At 47.8% G+C, this 16,185-nt stretch overlaps 2 protein-coding genes across 4 annotated transcripts in view; one reads left to right on the top strand and one right to left on the bottom strand.

Annotated features, from left to right (window-relative positions):
- WWOX (WW domain containing oxidoreductase) overlaps positions 1 to 13,150 on the top strand; it is a 973,003-nt gene extending 959,853 nt beyond the window's left edge. The window contains exon 9 of the mRNA XM_079906570.1: positions 12,960 to 13,150. Within this exon, the coding sequence (XP_079762696.1) occupies positions 12,960 to 13,148 (189 nt within the window). The 3' untranslated portion in view covers positions 13,149 to 13,150. The remainder of the gene's footprint in view (positions 1 to 12,959) is intronic.
- Positions 13,151 to 14,166: 1,016 nt separating this feature from the next.
- MAF (MAF bZIP transcription factor) overlaps positions 14,167 to 16,185 on the bottom strand; it is a 358,923-nt gene continuing 356,904 nt past the window's right edge. For 2 of the 3 annotated variants that reach the window (XM_079906573.1, XM_079906575.1), the window contains one exon: positions 14,168 to 14,293. Coding sequence is in view for 1 of the 3 variants with exons in the window: in XM_079906575.1 (XP_079762701.1) it covers positions 14,263 to 14,293 (31 nt within the window). In the remaining 2 variants the exon portion in view is untranslated. Of the gene's footprint in view, positions 14,294 to 16,185 lie in introns of all 3 variants that reach the window. The other variant, XR_013825195.1, reaches the window with a different exon arrangement.

The raw sequence follows: 16,185 nt of genomic DNA, 5'->3' as shown, positions 1-16,185 counted from the left end.
CGGCTGTCAGGTCTCATACTCACCTGGCCAAGACATGAAGAACTCAGGAGGGGTTTGGCAGGGAGATGATTAAGGGGCTGGAAGATGACTGATGTGACTGTACCTAGGTTGGGCAACGGCTAAAGGGGAGGCGCTGGGGCAGGTGACTGGCGAGTTTCTAGAGGGATGGCCGAAAGGAGGAGGATGTGCAGGTTTCGTCTCTGCCGGGGGTTGAAGGGAGAGCGGGAGAGGTGGGTCGGCTAGGAGGAGAATTTCTGACCAATAGGAAAGTTTACACCTGGATTCAGGAAACAGCCTGGGGTTGCTGAATGGGCCGCCTGGGCTCCCTGGCGAACTCGTCGGGATTGGGCTGAAGTTGTCTTTTAACTGCTACAATTCAGAATGTGCAACTTGCCACAGCTAGAAGCGGGGAGTCCGAGCTGGAAGACAGGTCAGGCCAGAGAGTTTCCCATCCAACCATCTCCTGCAGCCCAGACGCCAGCAGCCCTTGCCTCTTGCCTGTGAGCGCATCCAAGCACAGGCAGCTGGTTGATTCTCACTGCGCATGTCTCCCGCGCAGCCTGCCCGTCCCCCTCTCTCTGAGCTTTGCGTCCAAATCACAGGCACTGTCAACGTGCTGGGGGCGGGGGGGCATCAGTATTTCTGAACCTGGTGGCACGTTTTCAGTGAGTGAGAATAACCCTGCGTCTTCAGGAGCTGCATTAGAATCAAAAGCCAAATTAAATAGCCACCAGGTGAATGGATACAAATTTACATCCACTCACACACGGGTCGCTTTTGCTGTTGAGCTAATTGACTTCTGGGCTCTGAGTTGAAGGCCCCAAGATCTGCCTGCCTGGTGGGAAGAGTGTGAGAAAACCAGTTCTCATGCTTTGAGGCAAAAATCCAACCAGTGGTATAAGACAGACAGGGTTAATTGACCCTACAAGGTACAACAGAGATGCATAGGGGCCCATCATAGAAGCAGCACTGGAGCCAGCTGGGCATGGATTTCAAAGAGGATGTCACCACTTACCAGGCCAGTCCAGACCACTTCTGCGCCTCAGTCTGCTCCTCTGTAAAATGGGGCTAATACCCCACAGGGATGGATCCATGTATTTTTCTAACATTTTATTACAAAAGTTTTCAAATCGCAAATTTGAAAGAATAATGTGGCAACCACCCATCTACCCAACACCTAGATTCTACATTTTTACTGCACTTTTTTAAAATTGAATTTTTATTTTATATTGGAGAATAGTTGATTCCCAATGTTGTGTTAGTTTCAGGTGTACAGCTAACTGATTCAGTTATACATAGACATATAAACATTTTTTCAGAATCTTTTCCCATATAGGTTATTACAGAATATTGAGTAGAGTTCCCTGTGCTATACAGTAGGTCCTTGTTGATTATCTATTTTATATATAGTGATATGTACCTGTTAATCCCAAACTCCTAATTTACCCCTTCCCCTCACGTTTCCCCTTTGGTGACCGTAAGTTTGTTTCCGAACTCTGTGAGTCTGTTTCTGTTTTGTGGATAAGTTTGTATCATTTTTTTTTAGATGCCACATATAAACGATAGCACGTGGTATTTGGCTTTCTCTGTCTTCCTTCACTTAGTATGATCATCTCTAGTTGCATCCATGTTGCTGCAAATGGCATTATTTCATTCTTTTTCATGGCTGAGTAGTGTTTCATCGTATATATGTACCACATCTTCTTTATCCATTCTCTGTCAATGGACATTTAGGTTGCTTCCATGTCTTGGCTATTGTGAATAGTGCTCCTGTGAACATTGGGGTGCTTATATCTTTTTGAATTATCGTTTTCTCCAGATATATGCCCAGGAGTGGGACTGCTGGATTATATGGTAGCTCTGTTTTTAGTTTTTTAAGGAAGACTGCACTTTAAAAAAACAACTGCACCTGCTCCCTTATCATTCTGTCCATCCCCTTTTCTAGGAATCATTGCCCAGGGATATTGGGAGATTTAGAGTAGATATGTATAAAGGGCCAGGGAAGGGGGCAGGGTCTGGAATTTTACGGTGCTTAATACATGACTGTGGCTGTCGTGGAGATGTCAGTGCCCCGGTTTCATGGATGTGAACTTCGTTCTGGCTGCTGTGGTCGGGGGAGCAGAAGACCAGTGGAATCCATGCCTGGGCTGGTACCCAGAGATTCTGGGTAAAGATTGTTGAGAAAAGTGACCGCCTCTTGAATTTCTTGCTCAGAAGGTAGGAATGTCCACCCCCCTGCTTTTAAGTCCCTCAGATGAAGGACAGATGAGCTATTTTGATCTGTACGCTTCCTCCTTCAAATTGTTAACAAACGGACCTGTAGCCAGGATGGAAGTACTGTCTATGGTGTACTCAGGAAATCTGCAGCTGTTACAACCATCTTCCCAAGAACCCAGTGAAGGGGCTGTCACGATGTCCATTTCGTAGATGGGGAGACCGAGGCTCAGTGCCTTGTCACAGAGCTGCCAGGTGGCAAAGCCGGGACTCGAATTCATGTATCTCAGACTTCGGTTCCTGGGCTTCTACCACCATCCCACACTGCCACCCGATCTGCAAAAATACCCAGAGCTTCCGTCTCCCCACTGCTTATCCTCATTTCTCTTCACGACTCAAGGGATGATACTGGTTCTTGTTCAGATGAGGTTGGAGAGGTTCTCTCCCATCCCCAGGTGACTGCAGGGGCCCTTTTAAAAAGGGAAAACTACAGGCAGTGAGGGCTGCTGTTCACTCGCTCTACAGGGGAATCGGCTTGGATTTGTACGGGATGCCAGAGCTGGCTCAGTCTTCTAAAGCCCTAACTTTGCAGCATTCTTCAAGGGCCCCAGAGAGTTCCTTGTGCCATGAAACTTAGTTTGGAAACTTCAATAAAAAAGTCCCGAAGGAAACTGTCAATTAACGCATTTACACCGAAGCATCATACTTGGGAAAAACACCTTCAAAAGCCAACGCTGTTTTCCAACCATTAAAGAGTTTACGTGCAGCTTGGTTTCCATAGATACCTGAGGTAATGGCCCCCTTCCCCTCATTGAAGAGTGAGTGTCGCTTGATTTCTTTCTTTTTACCTTAGTCTTTCATACTTTTCCCCTCCATCCCCATTTATGAAAACGAAAGATAACTAAATTGAAACCTGGCAGTGAGATCTGTCTGAGGAAGAGTTTGATTTATAAGCTCGGGGTCTTCATTTTTGCTCCCCTAATACTTCACGGCTTCTGCAAATAGTGTTGCCGCATACAAGGAAGAGAGAGATGGAGACTTTTCAGGTGATCAAATGAGTTCCCCGTCAAACACATAAACGTATTCGAAAGGGAAAGGGCAATGGTCTGTTGAAGAGTGACTGAGCTTTGGGTGTAGGGAAGAGGTGTTTGTTTGTAAATCAAGTTTTATTGGAACACAGCCATGTTCACTGGGGTATGTGTTGTCTATGGCTGTTTTCAGAACAACAGTGGCAGGTCTGAGTAGTTGTAACAGAGACCATAGGGCCTACAGAGCCTAAAATATTTCCTCTGTCACCCTTGGCAGAAAAAGTTTACCCTTGGTATACAGGAAGGAATTGGCCTTTGAGAGGCATTTAATGGTTTTGTCACTTCAGGCACGTGCTCATCTTGCCGTGACTCAGTTTCTGCATCTTTGCAATGGGAATGACAGGGTCCTTTCTTAGGGCTGTGGGGACGTCAAGCCTCGAGCCCTGTACTTGGTACGTAGTAGGGGAACAACAGATACGAATTAGTATTTTTACTCCCGATTCTTTCGATAGAAAAACCCAAAGACGCCTACCTGAAGATTCTAGAAGACGTTTAGAGAAACCAAAGGAAAGTGCGTAAAAACCCAAACCACATAGTTGAGCCACTGTTCCTGGGTCCGGTGGATGCCCAGGTGCCTCTTTCCTGGCAGTAGGTGAGGGAGCCTAAGTGGGGGGACCCTGTTGAGAGAGGAGAAGGCAAACAAAAGAAACCACAACAGTCTAGGAAGAAATCTTTAATTTCTATTCAGCTTTCAAGAGTTTGAGAGAGGTGGGGGTTTTTTTTCTCCTTTTAACAAACCACTTCAAGTACATGCCTTCAGATTATAAAAGTACCTGAAATTGCCTAGAATATTAGCATGCAGAGCGTGTTAGTATTTACATATATTTACATAAGGAAGCAAGAGAAAGATCTACAGGTATTTACAGTCTACACGGGAGAAGAGAAAGGCGGCCTAATTGTATTTCCTAAAATACAGTAGATGATGAGTACTCAGCACATGCATATTAGAGAATATTTGCACGATAGAATGCAATTTTAAAAAAAGAAAGACATACCTTTGTAACTTTCTATGCTAAGGTGTTGCATAATCAAGGTAATTGTGTGTGTGTGTGTGTGTGTGTGTTTTGTTTCTAGTCTATTTGCACCAAGTGCTTTAAAATGTTCCCTTACACCGAGGCAGAATTATTTACCCTGGCAATTAAAGCAACAGCATACGTGATCATTTCCCACTAACTAGCGACACGCTGCTGGTGAATGAAATACCTGTTTCTCCTCTACCCGTCGACCACTGTGACGAGATCTGTCTGTGCAAAGGTAGTGCCTAAGGTCTCCCCATTAATTAGGGAAGTAATATTAAATGACACGCTCTCCGCAGTATGTTCTAAATGAAATATCAACGAGGCCAGCGTCTTTGAGCCTGAGAAATGATCCGTCGCAGAGAGCCCTCTATGAAAAGGCACAAACCTAACGCAGACGTGCTTGACTTGAAACGGTGTGGCTGGACGTGGAGGGCGGCCTGCCTGTGAGGTCTGATTGTTGCAGACTCCGTTCTCTTAATTCACTGCTGGAAGAGTTAAGAGTTCGTGAATATCTTACAACGAGGCCACGCGGCCTCATCAGAGAAGACCCTGTGGGTTTTATCCCCCCATCACCAATGCCTTTTCGGTACTAGGTCGTAGACTCTCTCTGTGTCCTAGGTGTAAAGGAACCGTCAGCCTTAACAGTGGCAACAAACAGCTTGTTTGTTTGTTTGGGGTTCGCCTGCTCACAAAAACGGTCGGCTCTATGGTTTTCTAAAAGAGCCAGCGTGGCAGGCCAACTCGGTGGTGCGATTCTGTGCAGAAGAAGGGAAGGGGGGAAGCTGTCTGTTTCACTTGTACTGTGACGATATGCTTTGCGCCATTATATTAGAACTGAACCCATTCATTCTGCCTGGCGATAACGTTAAAGGTTTATTTCAGTATACATGGCAAATACAGAGGCATACATTTATGTACAGTATACAGAGCTAGCTAGAACCAAGGTTAAAGAAGTGAAACGTTAACACAAGCTAAACGCCTTCTTTGAGCTCTTAGGGACACTCAGTAGTCCTTCGGCACGAGTGTCCAGGTGGCCGGGTTGGAATATTTCAGGAATGGGCTTTGTCGCAGGTGGAAGGATGATGCTTATGTTCGTGGCACATCTCTAAGACCCTTCTGCTGAGCCATTGCAAACTAACCCGTGGAAGAGTGGATACCCCAGTGCCGTTTTCCAGCCCAGCAAGGCAACTCCCTACTTGAAAAGCAATGTGGGCACCCCAGGCAGCATCAGCATAGAATGCCCAGGGAATGCTTAGGTGGATCTAACAGAGATGTTGTTACAGGTGTAGCAACGTCCTCTCTTATTTTGAATGAGACCGTCTCTCCAGCCCAATCAGTTCTAGAAATCTTTGGCACAAAAGGAAGGTAGAACAGGCATGAATAATGTCACCCACCTGGACTGTACTTAGCCATTCCTTTTTCCTTCCCTCCTTTGGAGGACCCCCCCCCCCCCCACTCCACCAGAGCACGTCTAGAAATAACAGCAGGTCTCAGGACGAGGGAATCATGCTAAATGTTCCACCTTCACTCTTTTGAGACCAGCCATCAGTCTGTCGCGGAACCCCTGCCATGTTTATGGCAAGAATTCTGGATCACAAAGGGGGTATGAAAAGGGCCGCATTCATGTCAAGGGAAAGCTCAGAACAGGTCAGCCAATTGAAAACACAGTCCTGAAAACCTCCCAGGGCCACGCTGCCCTGAAATGCTGCCGATGAGCGTAAGCAAAAATCCTCTGGAGCCTTGCTGTCCAGAACAAACACGGCTCTGGACCTCTTTGGACGGTCGGGGGTGTCTGCCCACCCCTCCCCCAAGCCTAAGGCCAGCAAAGACAAATCTGCTCTTCTGCCTTTAAAAGTCCTTTCCAGCTTTCCATCCTGAACCTCCCGGTCCCTAGGCTTGTTCCTGCAAAGAGTTCTCAGAGCATCACAGCCACCGTCCTCCTGACCTTCCAACTCATTCTGCCCTGGTCTTCAAGTCAGTCTCTTAAAACTGCTTAATGGTCTTGCTAGAGATTCGTGGCTTTTGTCAGGGAGACTAGCGTGGTCTTTGTAGCCTGATGTGGATTTGGGGGCATGATATTTGGGGCGCCTCAATTGCAAATAAGAAAGCCTCCATGTCATCGTGATCCCCAACGAAGACGTGTGCACATCTGCTATGTGAAAGCTGCCCCACGCGTGCCCCTCAGACACCTGGCACTCAAACTGCCGTCTACCTGTGGGGCTGTGCCCTGTGCCAGGACCCACTGCACTGCCGATGGTGATGCGCTGGCATAGCCCATGGCTTAGCTCTCCTTCAGAGCAACTGCCATTGAACCCTGTGTCCCAGGGTCACCCAGGGAATGGTACTCCTTTACCTGCCATGGGAGACACAGTCAGTCAGCTGAAAAGGAACCTCTGAGGCTTTCCACGTTTGGGATCCTCCTTAGCAAAGAAACTCTTTCCCTGAGGCAGGAGGTAAATGTCCTAACCCACGGTGGCAGGTACACATTCTCTACGTCAGGCTATAAGATCTGCATGTGATGTAAATGAACACTCTCGAAGACTTTTCCAGCCTCCTCAGTTAGCAACAAATACCCGCTTTCCTGACCCTCTTCACTTTTTCTACTTGGGAAATTGAGTGGCTTTCCCTTCTGTAATAAATGCTAAGAACAGCCCGTGAGTTAGCAAAACTCCCGAGGGCTATGAAGAAAGTTATAGTACGATATCTACAAGAAGTACTTGCAGGTACCTAAGCCTATATTGTTCAGCGCCTTGGTAGGAATCACTTCTTAGGAATTTGCAGGAATTAACTGGGGGAGGGCAGGAGAGGGAGGTGGGTCATTTTCCTGTGCAAACCTGCTGTGACATGTCAGATACTATCCTCCAAAAGACCATATTCCTTGTACACGTGTGTGAGGTTATAAAGATGGAGATCGCTCGGGGTTTCACTGGTTTTGATGCGGTTCCGTTCACGCTTTGAAAACAAGTCGATCGTCCAAGAGTAGTAGGTTCACAGCTGGTCACATCTGGCACCTGGAGGTGGCATTTTGAATCAGGTGATGGTTAAGACTTGCCATTGGATCTTTTGAGGTGGTGCTGGGTCTTCATTTTTGTTAATCCAAATGGATGTAATTTCCATTTAGTTCACTGCCTAAATCAACAATGGGAAAATCTCCTCCCAACATTTCTCAGGTGAGCACATGACAGCCCGTTTTTTAAAAATTAAACGTACAGCCCATCCATTTAATTTTCGGCCAGACGTGGCCTGGCTGAGAAGGGAAAGAGGACTCCTCCTAAGGTAGCTTCAGCCAGACAGGAGACACAGGGAACGGGCAGCCTGCAAATTTGTGTCGGGAGCTTGGGAAGGAGGTTTGGTACTGCATCGGGCATGGATTCCGGAGGGTCCATCTGTGGGATGATCTGTGTGGCTTTGGACGAGTTGCTGTTGAGCTCTAGTGCTAAGTAGGCTTCCCTGTAGATGGGGATGATGACTGTCCCTGGCTGGTAGAGCTGTGTGCGGGTTAGAATACGGTGCTTACGAAGCTTTCCGCACAGTGCCAGAGGAATGGCTAGCTCCCAGCAGATGCTGGCCATCGTTACCACTTTAACAGCCCCCATGTGCAACGACTCACTAGAAAAGCTCGACAGTGTGGAGGAAAAGGGTCCTTTCGAGGCACGTTCTCTGTCGTCTCCTGTCTCACATCATTTTGGCGGAAGTTGGTACGTTATTGATTTGCACTCATTCCACACCCAGGCGGGAGGGCCAGGGGTCGGTTGTGGTCACACGAGCAGGGAGGCCCTTGAGCCTCACGCCTGCATAAGCTGCGTCGCTCTATCAACTAACAGAATATGTGGCTCACCTGTCGGCTTCAAAGATTGTTCTCAGGGCTTCCCTGGTGGCGCAGTGGTTGAGAGTCCGCCTGCCGATGCAGGGGACGCGGGTTCGTGCCCCGGTCCGGGGGGATCCCACATGCCGCAGAGCGGCTGGGCCCGTGAGCCATGGCTGCTGAGCCTGCGTGTCCGGAGCCTGTGCTCTGCGACGGGAGAGGCCACAACGGTGAGAGGCCCTCGTACCGCAAAAAAAAAAAACAAGATTGTTCTCAGATGGTGAGGAGGGAACACATAACCTTTGTGTTTTTCTCTCAAATCAGATTTAAACCGTCCTATTGCTGAGGAACAGCTGTGCTCCAAGCACCCCAGTCTCAGGAGATGAACCCTGAGACACCGCGTTGCACGTTTCCAGTAGGGTAGCTGAAAACTCTCTCTGGGGAGGGTTATTGGGAGACATGAAGAGACTGAGAGGGCGGCCATCTGTCCCACCTATGGCAGGCACCTGCATTCACTGCCCCATCTCCACCAAGGCTCCGGGATAAATGATTCTGCTCTACTCACCGGGGCGTTGCATCAGTTCTGCATTTGCTTTGCCTCACAGACCCCAGATGAGTAACAGGGAAAGCTTTGAGGGTTCGAAGAGGCACCTGTCTTCTCTTCCTGTGACACCTGCAAACTTCTTTGTCCCGGGAATTCAGCACAGTCGTCACTGCCCGCTTCCAGAAGGGAAGTTCTCCTTCCCTGCCCTTGGGGTTCCAAGTCCAGTGTAAGTTCTGTGCTGCCTTCCCTTTCTCAGCTCCACTTTCTGCATAGATTGATTCACTCAACATTTGCTGTGCAGTGTCCTGATACCGACGTGTCTGTAGGAAAGCAATCTTAGAACATCTGCTACTCTCAAAATCATTGACTATACAGATATCCCATGGTAGTGTGGCTACTTTTTTAGGTGTCTCAGAGTCAAATGTATTTTAAGACAGAAATGTATCCTTTCTTTTTTAACGAAGCATGCATTTTAAAAGTAGAGAAACCTGAAAACTAAACATAATTGTGTAACATGTGTCCTTATTAAAATGTAAGTTATATTAGCGTACCTACCAATGCATTACAAATATTAACACGTGGGTGGATTTTTCCTTAAGCCTAGATAGTTGATCAGAAACCCCTGTACCTTTCTCTTGCAAAGAGTGAATATTCATTTGGAGTCTGTGTGGACAGCTGCACATTGAGGGCCAGTGGTTATCAAGTAAATGTTGTTGAAACGTGGCTACGTCACTGTTTCATCCCAACCAAGGGCTTTGGAAGGATGGATGATTTAGACCTCAGGGCCCCAACGATAAGTGAACAGTAACTGCTCTCTAACTCCCACCTTTCTGTAGTTGAAGACTGTGCCGCTCGTCCGACAAATGATTTCTGAAAGAGAATGATGAACCCCCTTATTACCCAGATGCTCTTAACTTAATCCCAAACACGAATCCTGGGTAATTGTACAGACGCTATAAAGATTGATGGCGTAGTTCTCCTTTGGCAGCTCGCAAATGTTTGACTAAATCAGAAATGGCATTCAGGCGTGATTCAAGATTCTACTGGGCTTCCCAGAACTCCTCAGCCCCGTGCGATCCACGCCCTCACTCACTGCCGCTGCTACAGGACAGAGTCGCCACCCCGGTTCCCATGATCAGCAACGGCATGCAACCTCCAGGCTTCCCGTGAATTCGTTCTTAAAAAAATCGCTGAGGGGAACCCACAGCTCCTGCTAGTGTTTATATATGTCAAGATACGGCTGTTACCGTACCACGACGGATCAGTAAGCAGCGGTGCCAACCAGCAAGGCAGATATTTTGTATCAGAGTTGGTAACATCATTTCCTCGATAGGGCTCTTTCATTTTTTTCTGGATTACGGACTGATGCCCCTCCACCAGAGTGGCATGAAAGTCATCTGATGGCGATGAAAGTGCTCTTTAAAAATTTTTCTTCTGTCAGTTTAAAAATGTTTTCTCTTGTATCAGCAGAACCAGCTTCTTTACTAATGAGATTTCCTCACGCGGCTCCAGCTCACCCTGGTGATAGGCCGAAAGCTGATGACCCCAAATGAGACCTTGTTATTAAACCGTCATCCCATCTGATCATATAAAGATGTCACTCAGAGGCCGCCATGGGTGCAGCTGAAAAGAGCATTCCCTGAGAAGCCGAAAGGGTCGTGGGCTTGGGACGAAAAGATGCTGTCACTACTTCACCGTCCAGTCTCTCTTTGCCAAACGTGCACAGTTGATCTTCGGAGCGGAAGAAGGTGGTCTTTGCTTTCAGGTGCCCTGCTGTATGTGTTCTGCAGAGTCAGTCAGCACCGCTGGTGATGATTTAAATTGTGCATCACCCTGAGCCTGGTGGCAAAGGAATCAAAGCCAGCTCTTGATAAAAGATTGGGCTTTACTCAACTTTACGGTTGTCAGCGTGGTAGCCAAGTGGCGGTTTACATGAAATGAGGTCGATTGCGATTGCTTTCACATTCCGTGGAGGGAAAATGCATGCCCCCCAGCTCCCTCATCAACTCAATTCTGAATCAACGTAAGCGCAGAATTTCTCTGCAAAAATACCATTCCAACAATGCAAGAGAGTGCAGCACCGTATCATTTTAGAATGTCAGAGTGGCAAAAGATTACACTGGGTTTGGAAGAATTCCGTTTGTTGCTTTCCCAAGTGGCCAACTTTGATCTTTTCTCAGGATTGGTGGAGCTGTGAGGGGCCAGTTTGTTGTGATGTACGAATGCTGATGCTATAACCGCTCTGGGGTGGGGTTGAGGGAGCCTGGATTTAGGGATGAGCTGACTGGCTTCTCCCACCACTTGAGAGCTGATGCCAAGGGCCCTGACCACTCTTTGGTGGTTTGGGCAGTTGCAAAGTAAAATGGAAATCGAAAACAGATACCCAGAAAATTATTCAAAAACACCATCTCCACCTGACATCTGCTAAGAATTGAGGCCAAAATGATATTTGCTTGGGTTGGCGAGATGAGCATCTCTAGTCTTGCATTTGTCTTCAGAGGTGCTTTGCTTGCCTTTTTTCCCCACATGGGATGCAGGGGCGTCAGATAAGCCACTGGAACTTCGTTAGATAAATGTGCTAAGCTAAGGGTTATTAGGAATAATAATTCAGTGAAAGGAAATTTGGATGACATGGGCTCATGTCCATTAGACCTGAGCCAACAAATTGATTTGAAAAGAAACAGGTGAACCCAAGAAAATAAACAATTGGCTGTTTGGGGAGTGGGCATGGGTGACAGGGCTGGGGAAATCACACACCGATTACTATTTCGTTAAAGAGAAGTCACGTCAGGGGTACAATTTTTGGACCAAAGGGCCTTGTCCAATACAGTCAAGCAGCCCGTTATTATCAGAACTCAGGTATCCCACTCCCATGCCACGCCACCCTCCTCTGCACAAGCCTGTCACTTCAATGTATTTGACCATATGGTTTTCAGACAGACAAATGCAATAAACGTCCCCCCGCCCCCCTGCAACAAAAACCCCAAGTCTACTTTATAGAACTTCCCTACAATCATAATACCTTGAGACCTTGATTCTCAGAATGACCTTGGCTCCCGAGGGTTGTACGAAACAACCACTGTGAATGCAAACCAAACCCTATGGGGGGGATGCTCTCCAGTAAGCTGTCTGCTTGGGCACCAGTTTAAACCCTGTAGGGGGAGAAAAAGAGTAAGCTTTTGGGTGGGGATGGAAACTCATTTCCCTCGCAATTAGACGTCCTTAATGTTTTCCTAACGTTGACCTTATCCCCAGTTATCTTTCTCCATTCTCCTCTGCCTCCCAGCCCCCTTCTCTGTCAACTGATAATTAGTTGATGCAGCAAGGGCTGTGATGCACAGAAATAATCATAAGACGCCAGATAAACTGTTATTGGTTTCAAAGGAGAGCCGTGCCGACGGTGTCCCCCTATGAACACCAGCCAAAGTGATTTCTTGCCCTCTTTCCAGCATCCCTGACAGTATTCTGTCAGCCCGGATGATACGGTGCCCCATTGGCACACACGTCCCTAGCCACAGCGCCAACTGCTACTCAAAAGGTCAATCGGAAGTGATCAATTGCACTCATTGCAACTTGCATTTTGAAGGGGGCTGGGAGGACATGGCCCCCCAAGCCACTGTCCCACTGCAAGTATGGGCTGAATACAATACTTCTGAAAAGGTTTCCAGGATAAGGATAAATTCACAAACGTGTCTTGTGTCTGCCTGAGGCATGTGTGATGGTGGGGAACATGTGTTTACCTGCGTCTCAAACATTTTAACACAGTATCACAAACCCTTCCTCTAGCAGCCCCATGGGCAACGAATAAGGAAAAATCTGGCACCAGTCCCACTTGGTTTTCTACCTGATGGGCCATGATTAGAGCGGTTGCTTTAGTTCAGAGAGAAGTTTCTAGAAACTTCAGTGTCAAATGACATTATGCGTTGAGAAGTGAGGGAGTTGGATGAATTTGTTCTTGCGTGTTCAAAAGGATCCCATCTTCTCGTTGCTCAGAAGAGACATCTGATGTGATTAACTGATAGACGTGTAGTCTGTGTTCAAAGCCTTTTCCTATATGAGGTGTAAAAAGTCACATTAGCTTTACGAGCGGAGTTTTTTCCCTGGATGGTCCCATCGTACCTTTTACAGTCACGTGCTTTGAGTTCGGTACCCTCGGCCGTGCTGAGATCCAGATGCATCTGAACCAGGCGGGGAGAGACTCTTGCTCATTCCCAGTTAGAAGAAAATCATTCCATCACCTCTTTTCTTAAAAAAATAACGTTCCGTGGTCTTTGTTCTTTGCTTTCCAGCAACAAGGAGCCGCCACCACCGTCTACTGTGCCGCCGCTCCAGAACTGGAGGGTCTGGGAGGGATGTACTTCAACAGCTGCTGCCGCTGCATGCCCTCGACGGAAGCCCAGAGCGAAGACACGGCCCGGGCCCTGTGGGCGCTCAGCGAGAGGCTGATCCAGGAAGGACTTGGCAGCCCGTCCGGCTAAGTGGGCGCTCGGCAAGGATCAGCGCACACGCCCACCACGCGCGAGCGCTCGGGCGTGACCGCCAGCGCTGGCCCCCTTCCGACTTATCATGCCAGGGCTTCCATGTCCCTCCGACCCAGATCCGCTAGAGTCAAGGATACAAGAGTCGTCACAACAGAGCGAGAAATGTTAGGGACCACTGGGAAGCAGGGAGTTCTGGGGGTAAAGGGATAATACGTCTTTTCTGGGGCTGGGGCAGGCCCGGGTCCCTCTGCTCCCCTGGTGATGGCCTGTTTGAAAGTGAAGCTTAGCTGCTCGGTAGGTTCTTGGTCTCACGGTAGAAGCACGAGCAATTCTCACGCTGTAGGACAGCCTGGTGCCCCACGCCCCCGCCCCAGGCACAGCCTCCACGGCCACACTGTAGCCAGGAGCTGCCTTTTTCTTATTTAGGGAAGAAAAAGGCCAGTGTTTATCCTTCGCTGCACTGATCCAGGAGATAACTTCAGCCTGATCAAGTCGGAGTGGCCTTGTCAACTACTGGAGAGAGGACCCTCTGAACCTTGTTCCAGCCGAGACGGAGGTGACACTTAGAAGTGGGTGGGATAGACACAATTACTGGGTCGCCAAGTACTGGTCCACCAACTTACTGGTCCACCAACGCCCCGGCCAAAGCTATACAAAAGATTCTTTAGCGATTATAACAAACACATTTTGTAAATCATTCCCTAGATACCTTGACAGGCAGGAAAGGAAGTCTTGCGCCATTACAGGATATTTTGGGGATGGGGGATAAAAAGATGTTCCCTCCATTCTTCACTCACAGTTTTGGGAAACAACGCCATCGCGGAGGTGCACAGCCCCTCAGTGTTCAGCATCCTGCTTCCGTGTCCTCTTGTTCCTCTCATCCTACGCTTAATAAAAGAACATGCTTGAATAGTATCCCCTGAAGTTTTTTGTCTTGTTCCTTTAAATGTTTGTTTCAGTTTTGTTTTTTGTCTTGTTTTGTTTTTTTAGAAAAGCAATCTAGAGGAAAAATAAAGCGCTTCTTGTAGACGCCAGGAAAACACCATTCTCGTTTCTTCTCTGAGTTTTGTTTTGTTTTTGTGCTTTGTGGCTGTCTGCGGGCCGAGTTGTCTCACGCAATTAGCATGCCAGCATCATATTTTCTGTTGAAGAGAGAAAGAAAAAGAAAAATGACTGTCACTTAATTTCACCTTAAGAGGTTTTGTTATCATGGATCGTGGATCATTTCAGTCCCTCGATGGTTTGTTCCCCCTGTAACTACCAAGTTCTTGGTGATCAGAAACCATCCCTACTTAGGAGAATAGGGGAGCGGTTTGGAGGCTCTTCCCCACTCATCCTGTTATCACTTACACTGTGGTTTCCAGGCCATTCCTGCAGGGATGTAAGAAAGGCCACTTTGGCAAGGTGGAGAGAAAGCTTTTGCTGAAATACCAGGAAGGGGGGGGCAGGGTGTGTGTGTCACTGTTCCTCCTCTTGACAGTGGCAGCTTCAGCCCAGACAACGTCGTGAATTTCTGGGCCTCTGGCTCTGTGGTCAAACACCAGTGCTTTCCAGTGGTCCACAGCCTGGCTACGTCCTCCCATCTGGCTATATTCGCCCTTCACAAAATCCTTACTGTCACAGCGCCTTTCAAACTATGCATCAGATAATGTCACTTTTCTGGTCCAAACCCTCCAGTGCGTCTGCGGAAGACTATTTGCAAACGTGGCCATTGTAATTCTCCTCCCAGTCTCCACACCTTGGGTGGTCCTCTCTCTAACTCTGGCCTTGGCCACATGACTTGCTTTGGCCAATTTAAAATGTGCTTGTGCACTGGGCTTGCCCTTTCTTGTTGCTCTTTGGAATCCTGCAACCACCATCCTATGAATGGGCCTGGGTTAACCGGCTGGACAATGCGAGCCACATGGACGCTCCCAAAACCGACAGCAGACTACCCGTTCATTAGACGTGCGAGCGAGGCCATCCCAGACCATGTAGCCCAGCCGAGCCAACCCAGATGAGAAGAAACACCCCAATCCACCCAGAGAACTGCAAAAAGCATGTTTGTCATGTTAACCCACAAAGCTTCAGGATTACTTGTTACACAGCAAACACTAACCGATACAACTGCTCATCTCACTGACTAAAGTCCAAAATTTTTTTTTTTTTTTTAACCATAGTCAAGGAGTTCTCCCATAATCTGGTCCACAGCAGACTTTCTGATTTCATGTTCTAGCATCGTCTCTTCACTCACTACATTTAGTCACGCTAGCCTTCTTGTTCTCCTGAAATAAGCCAAGCAACCTCCCTACTCAAGGACTTTATACTTGCTGTTGCCTCTGCTGAATTGCTTTCCTGCCAGAGACCTGCATGGCTTCTTCCCGCACTGCATTCTGCTTTCTCCCTTTCTGATGAGGTGACATTCTGGCCACCGCATTCACAGTGGCACCCCATCTGCCCACCCCTCCCCTTTTTTTTTCTCCATACTGCTTAATACTATTGGACAAGTTATATGTCTGTCTATTTACTATTTTCTCCCTCCACCTATAATATGAACTCCCTGAGATCTGTCTGTCTGGTTCACAACTGTGGCCCCTGTGCCTTGAACTATTCCTGTTATACAGAAGGTGCTTAATAAATGACCTTTGAAGGAAAAGACGATTCTTGGTGACTGAGCATTACGTCCACGAAAATAATTCCCATCCTTGTGAGAATGCACACAAGCCAGCCACTGTGCCGGGCGGGCTGCAGAATTACGTCTAATGTGACCACGGTCCTCCCAGGCAGCCTCCTCTTCCCGTCTTATGGATAAAGAATCTGAGGCCAAGAGGTTTCATAACTTGCCACTGTCCACAGAGCTCATAAGTGATAGAGCTGCTGTTCACACCCAGGCCTGTTTCTTTTCAAAGTCACACACTTCCCTGGCCCAAGGCCACCGATCCTTCAAGAAGCTGAGAATGTCCTTTCCAATAGGAGGCACCGTTTTAACATCTCAGGCTGAGCAGAGAAGGGACATTACGGGTCTGACTGTAGCTCAGCATCAGGAATTTGGTGA

The sequence above is a fragment of the Stenella coeruleoalba genome (genome assembly GCF_951394435.1).
Source record: "Stenella coeruleoalba genome assembly, chromosome: 20".
NCBI lineage: Eukaryota > Metazoa > Chordata > Mammalia > Artiodactyla > Delphinidae > Stenella > Stenella coeruleoalba.
Note: the sequence above shows the minus strand (reverse complement) of the source record. Positions and strands in the feature narration are given on the sequence as shown.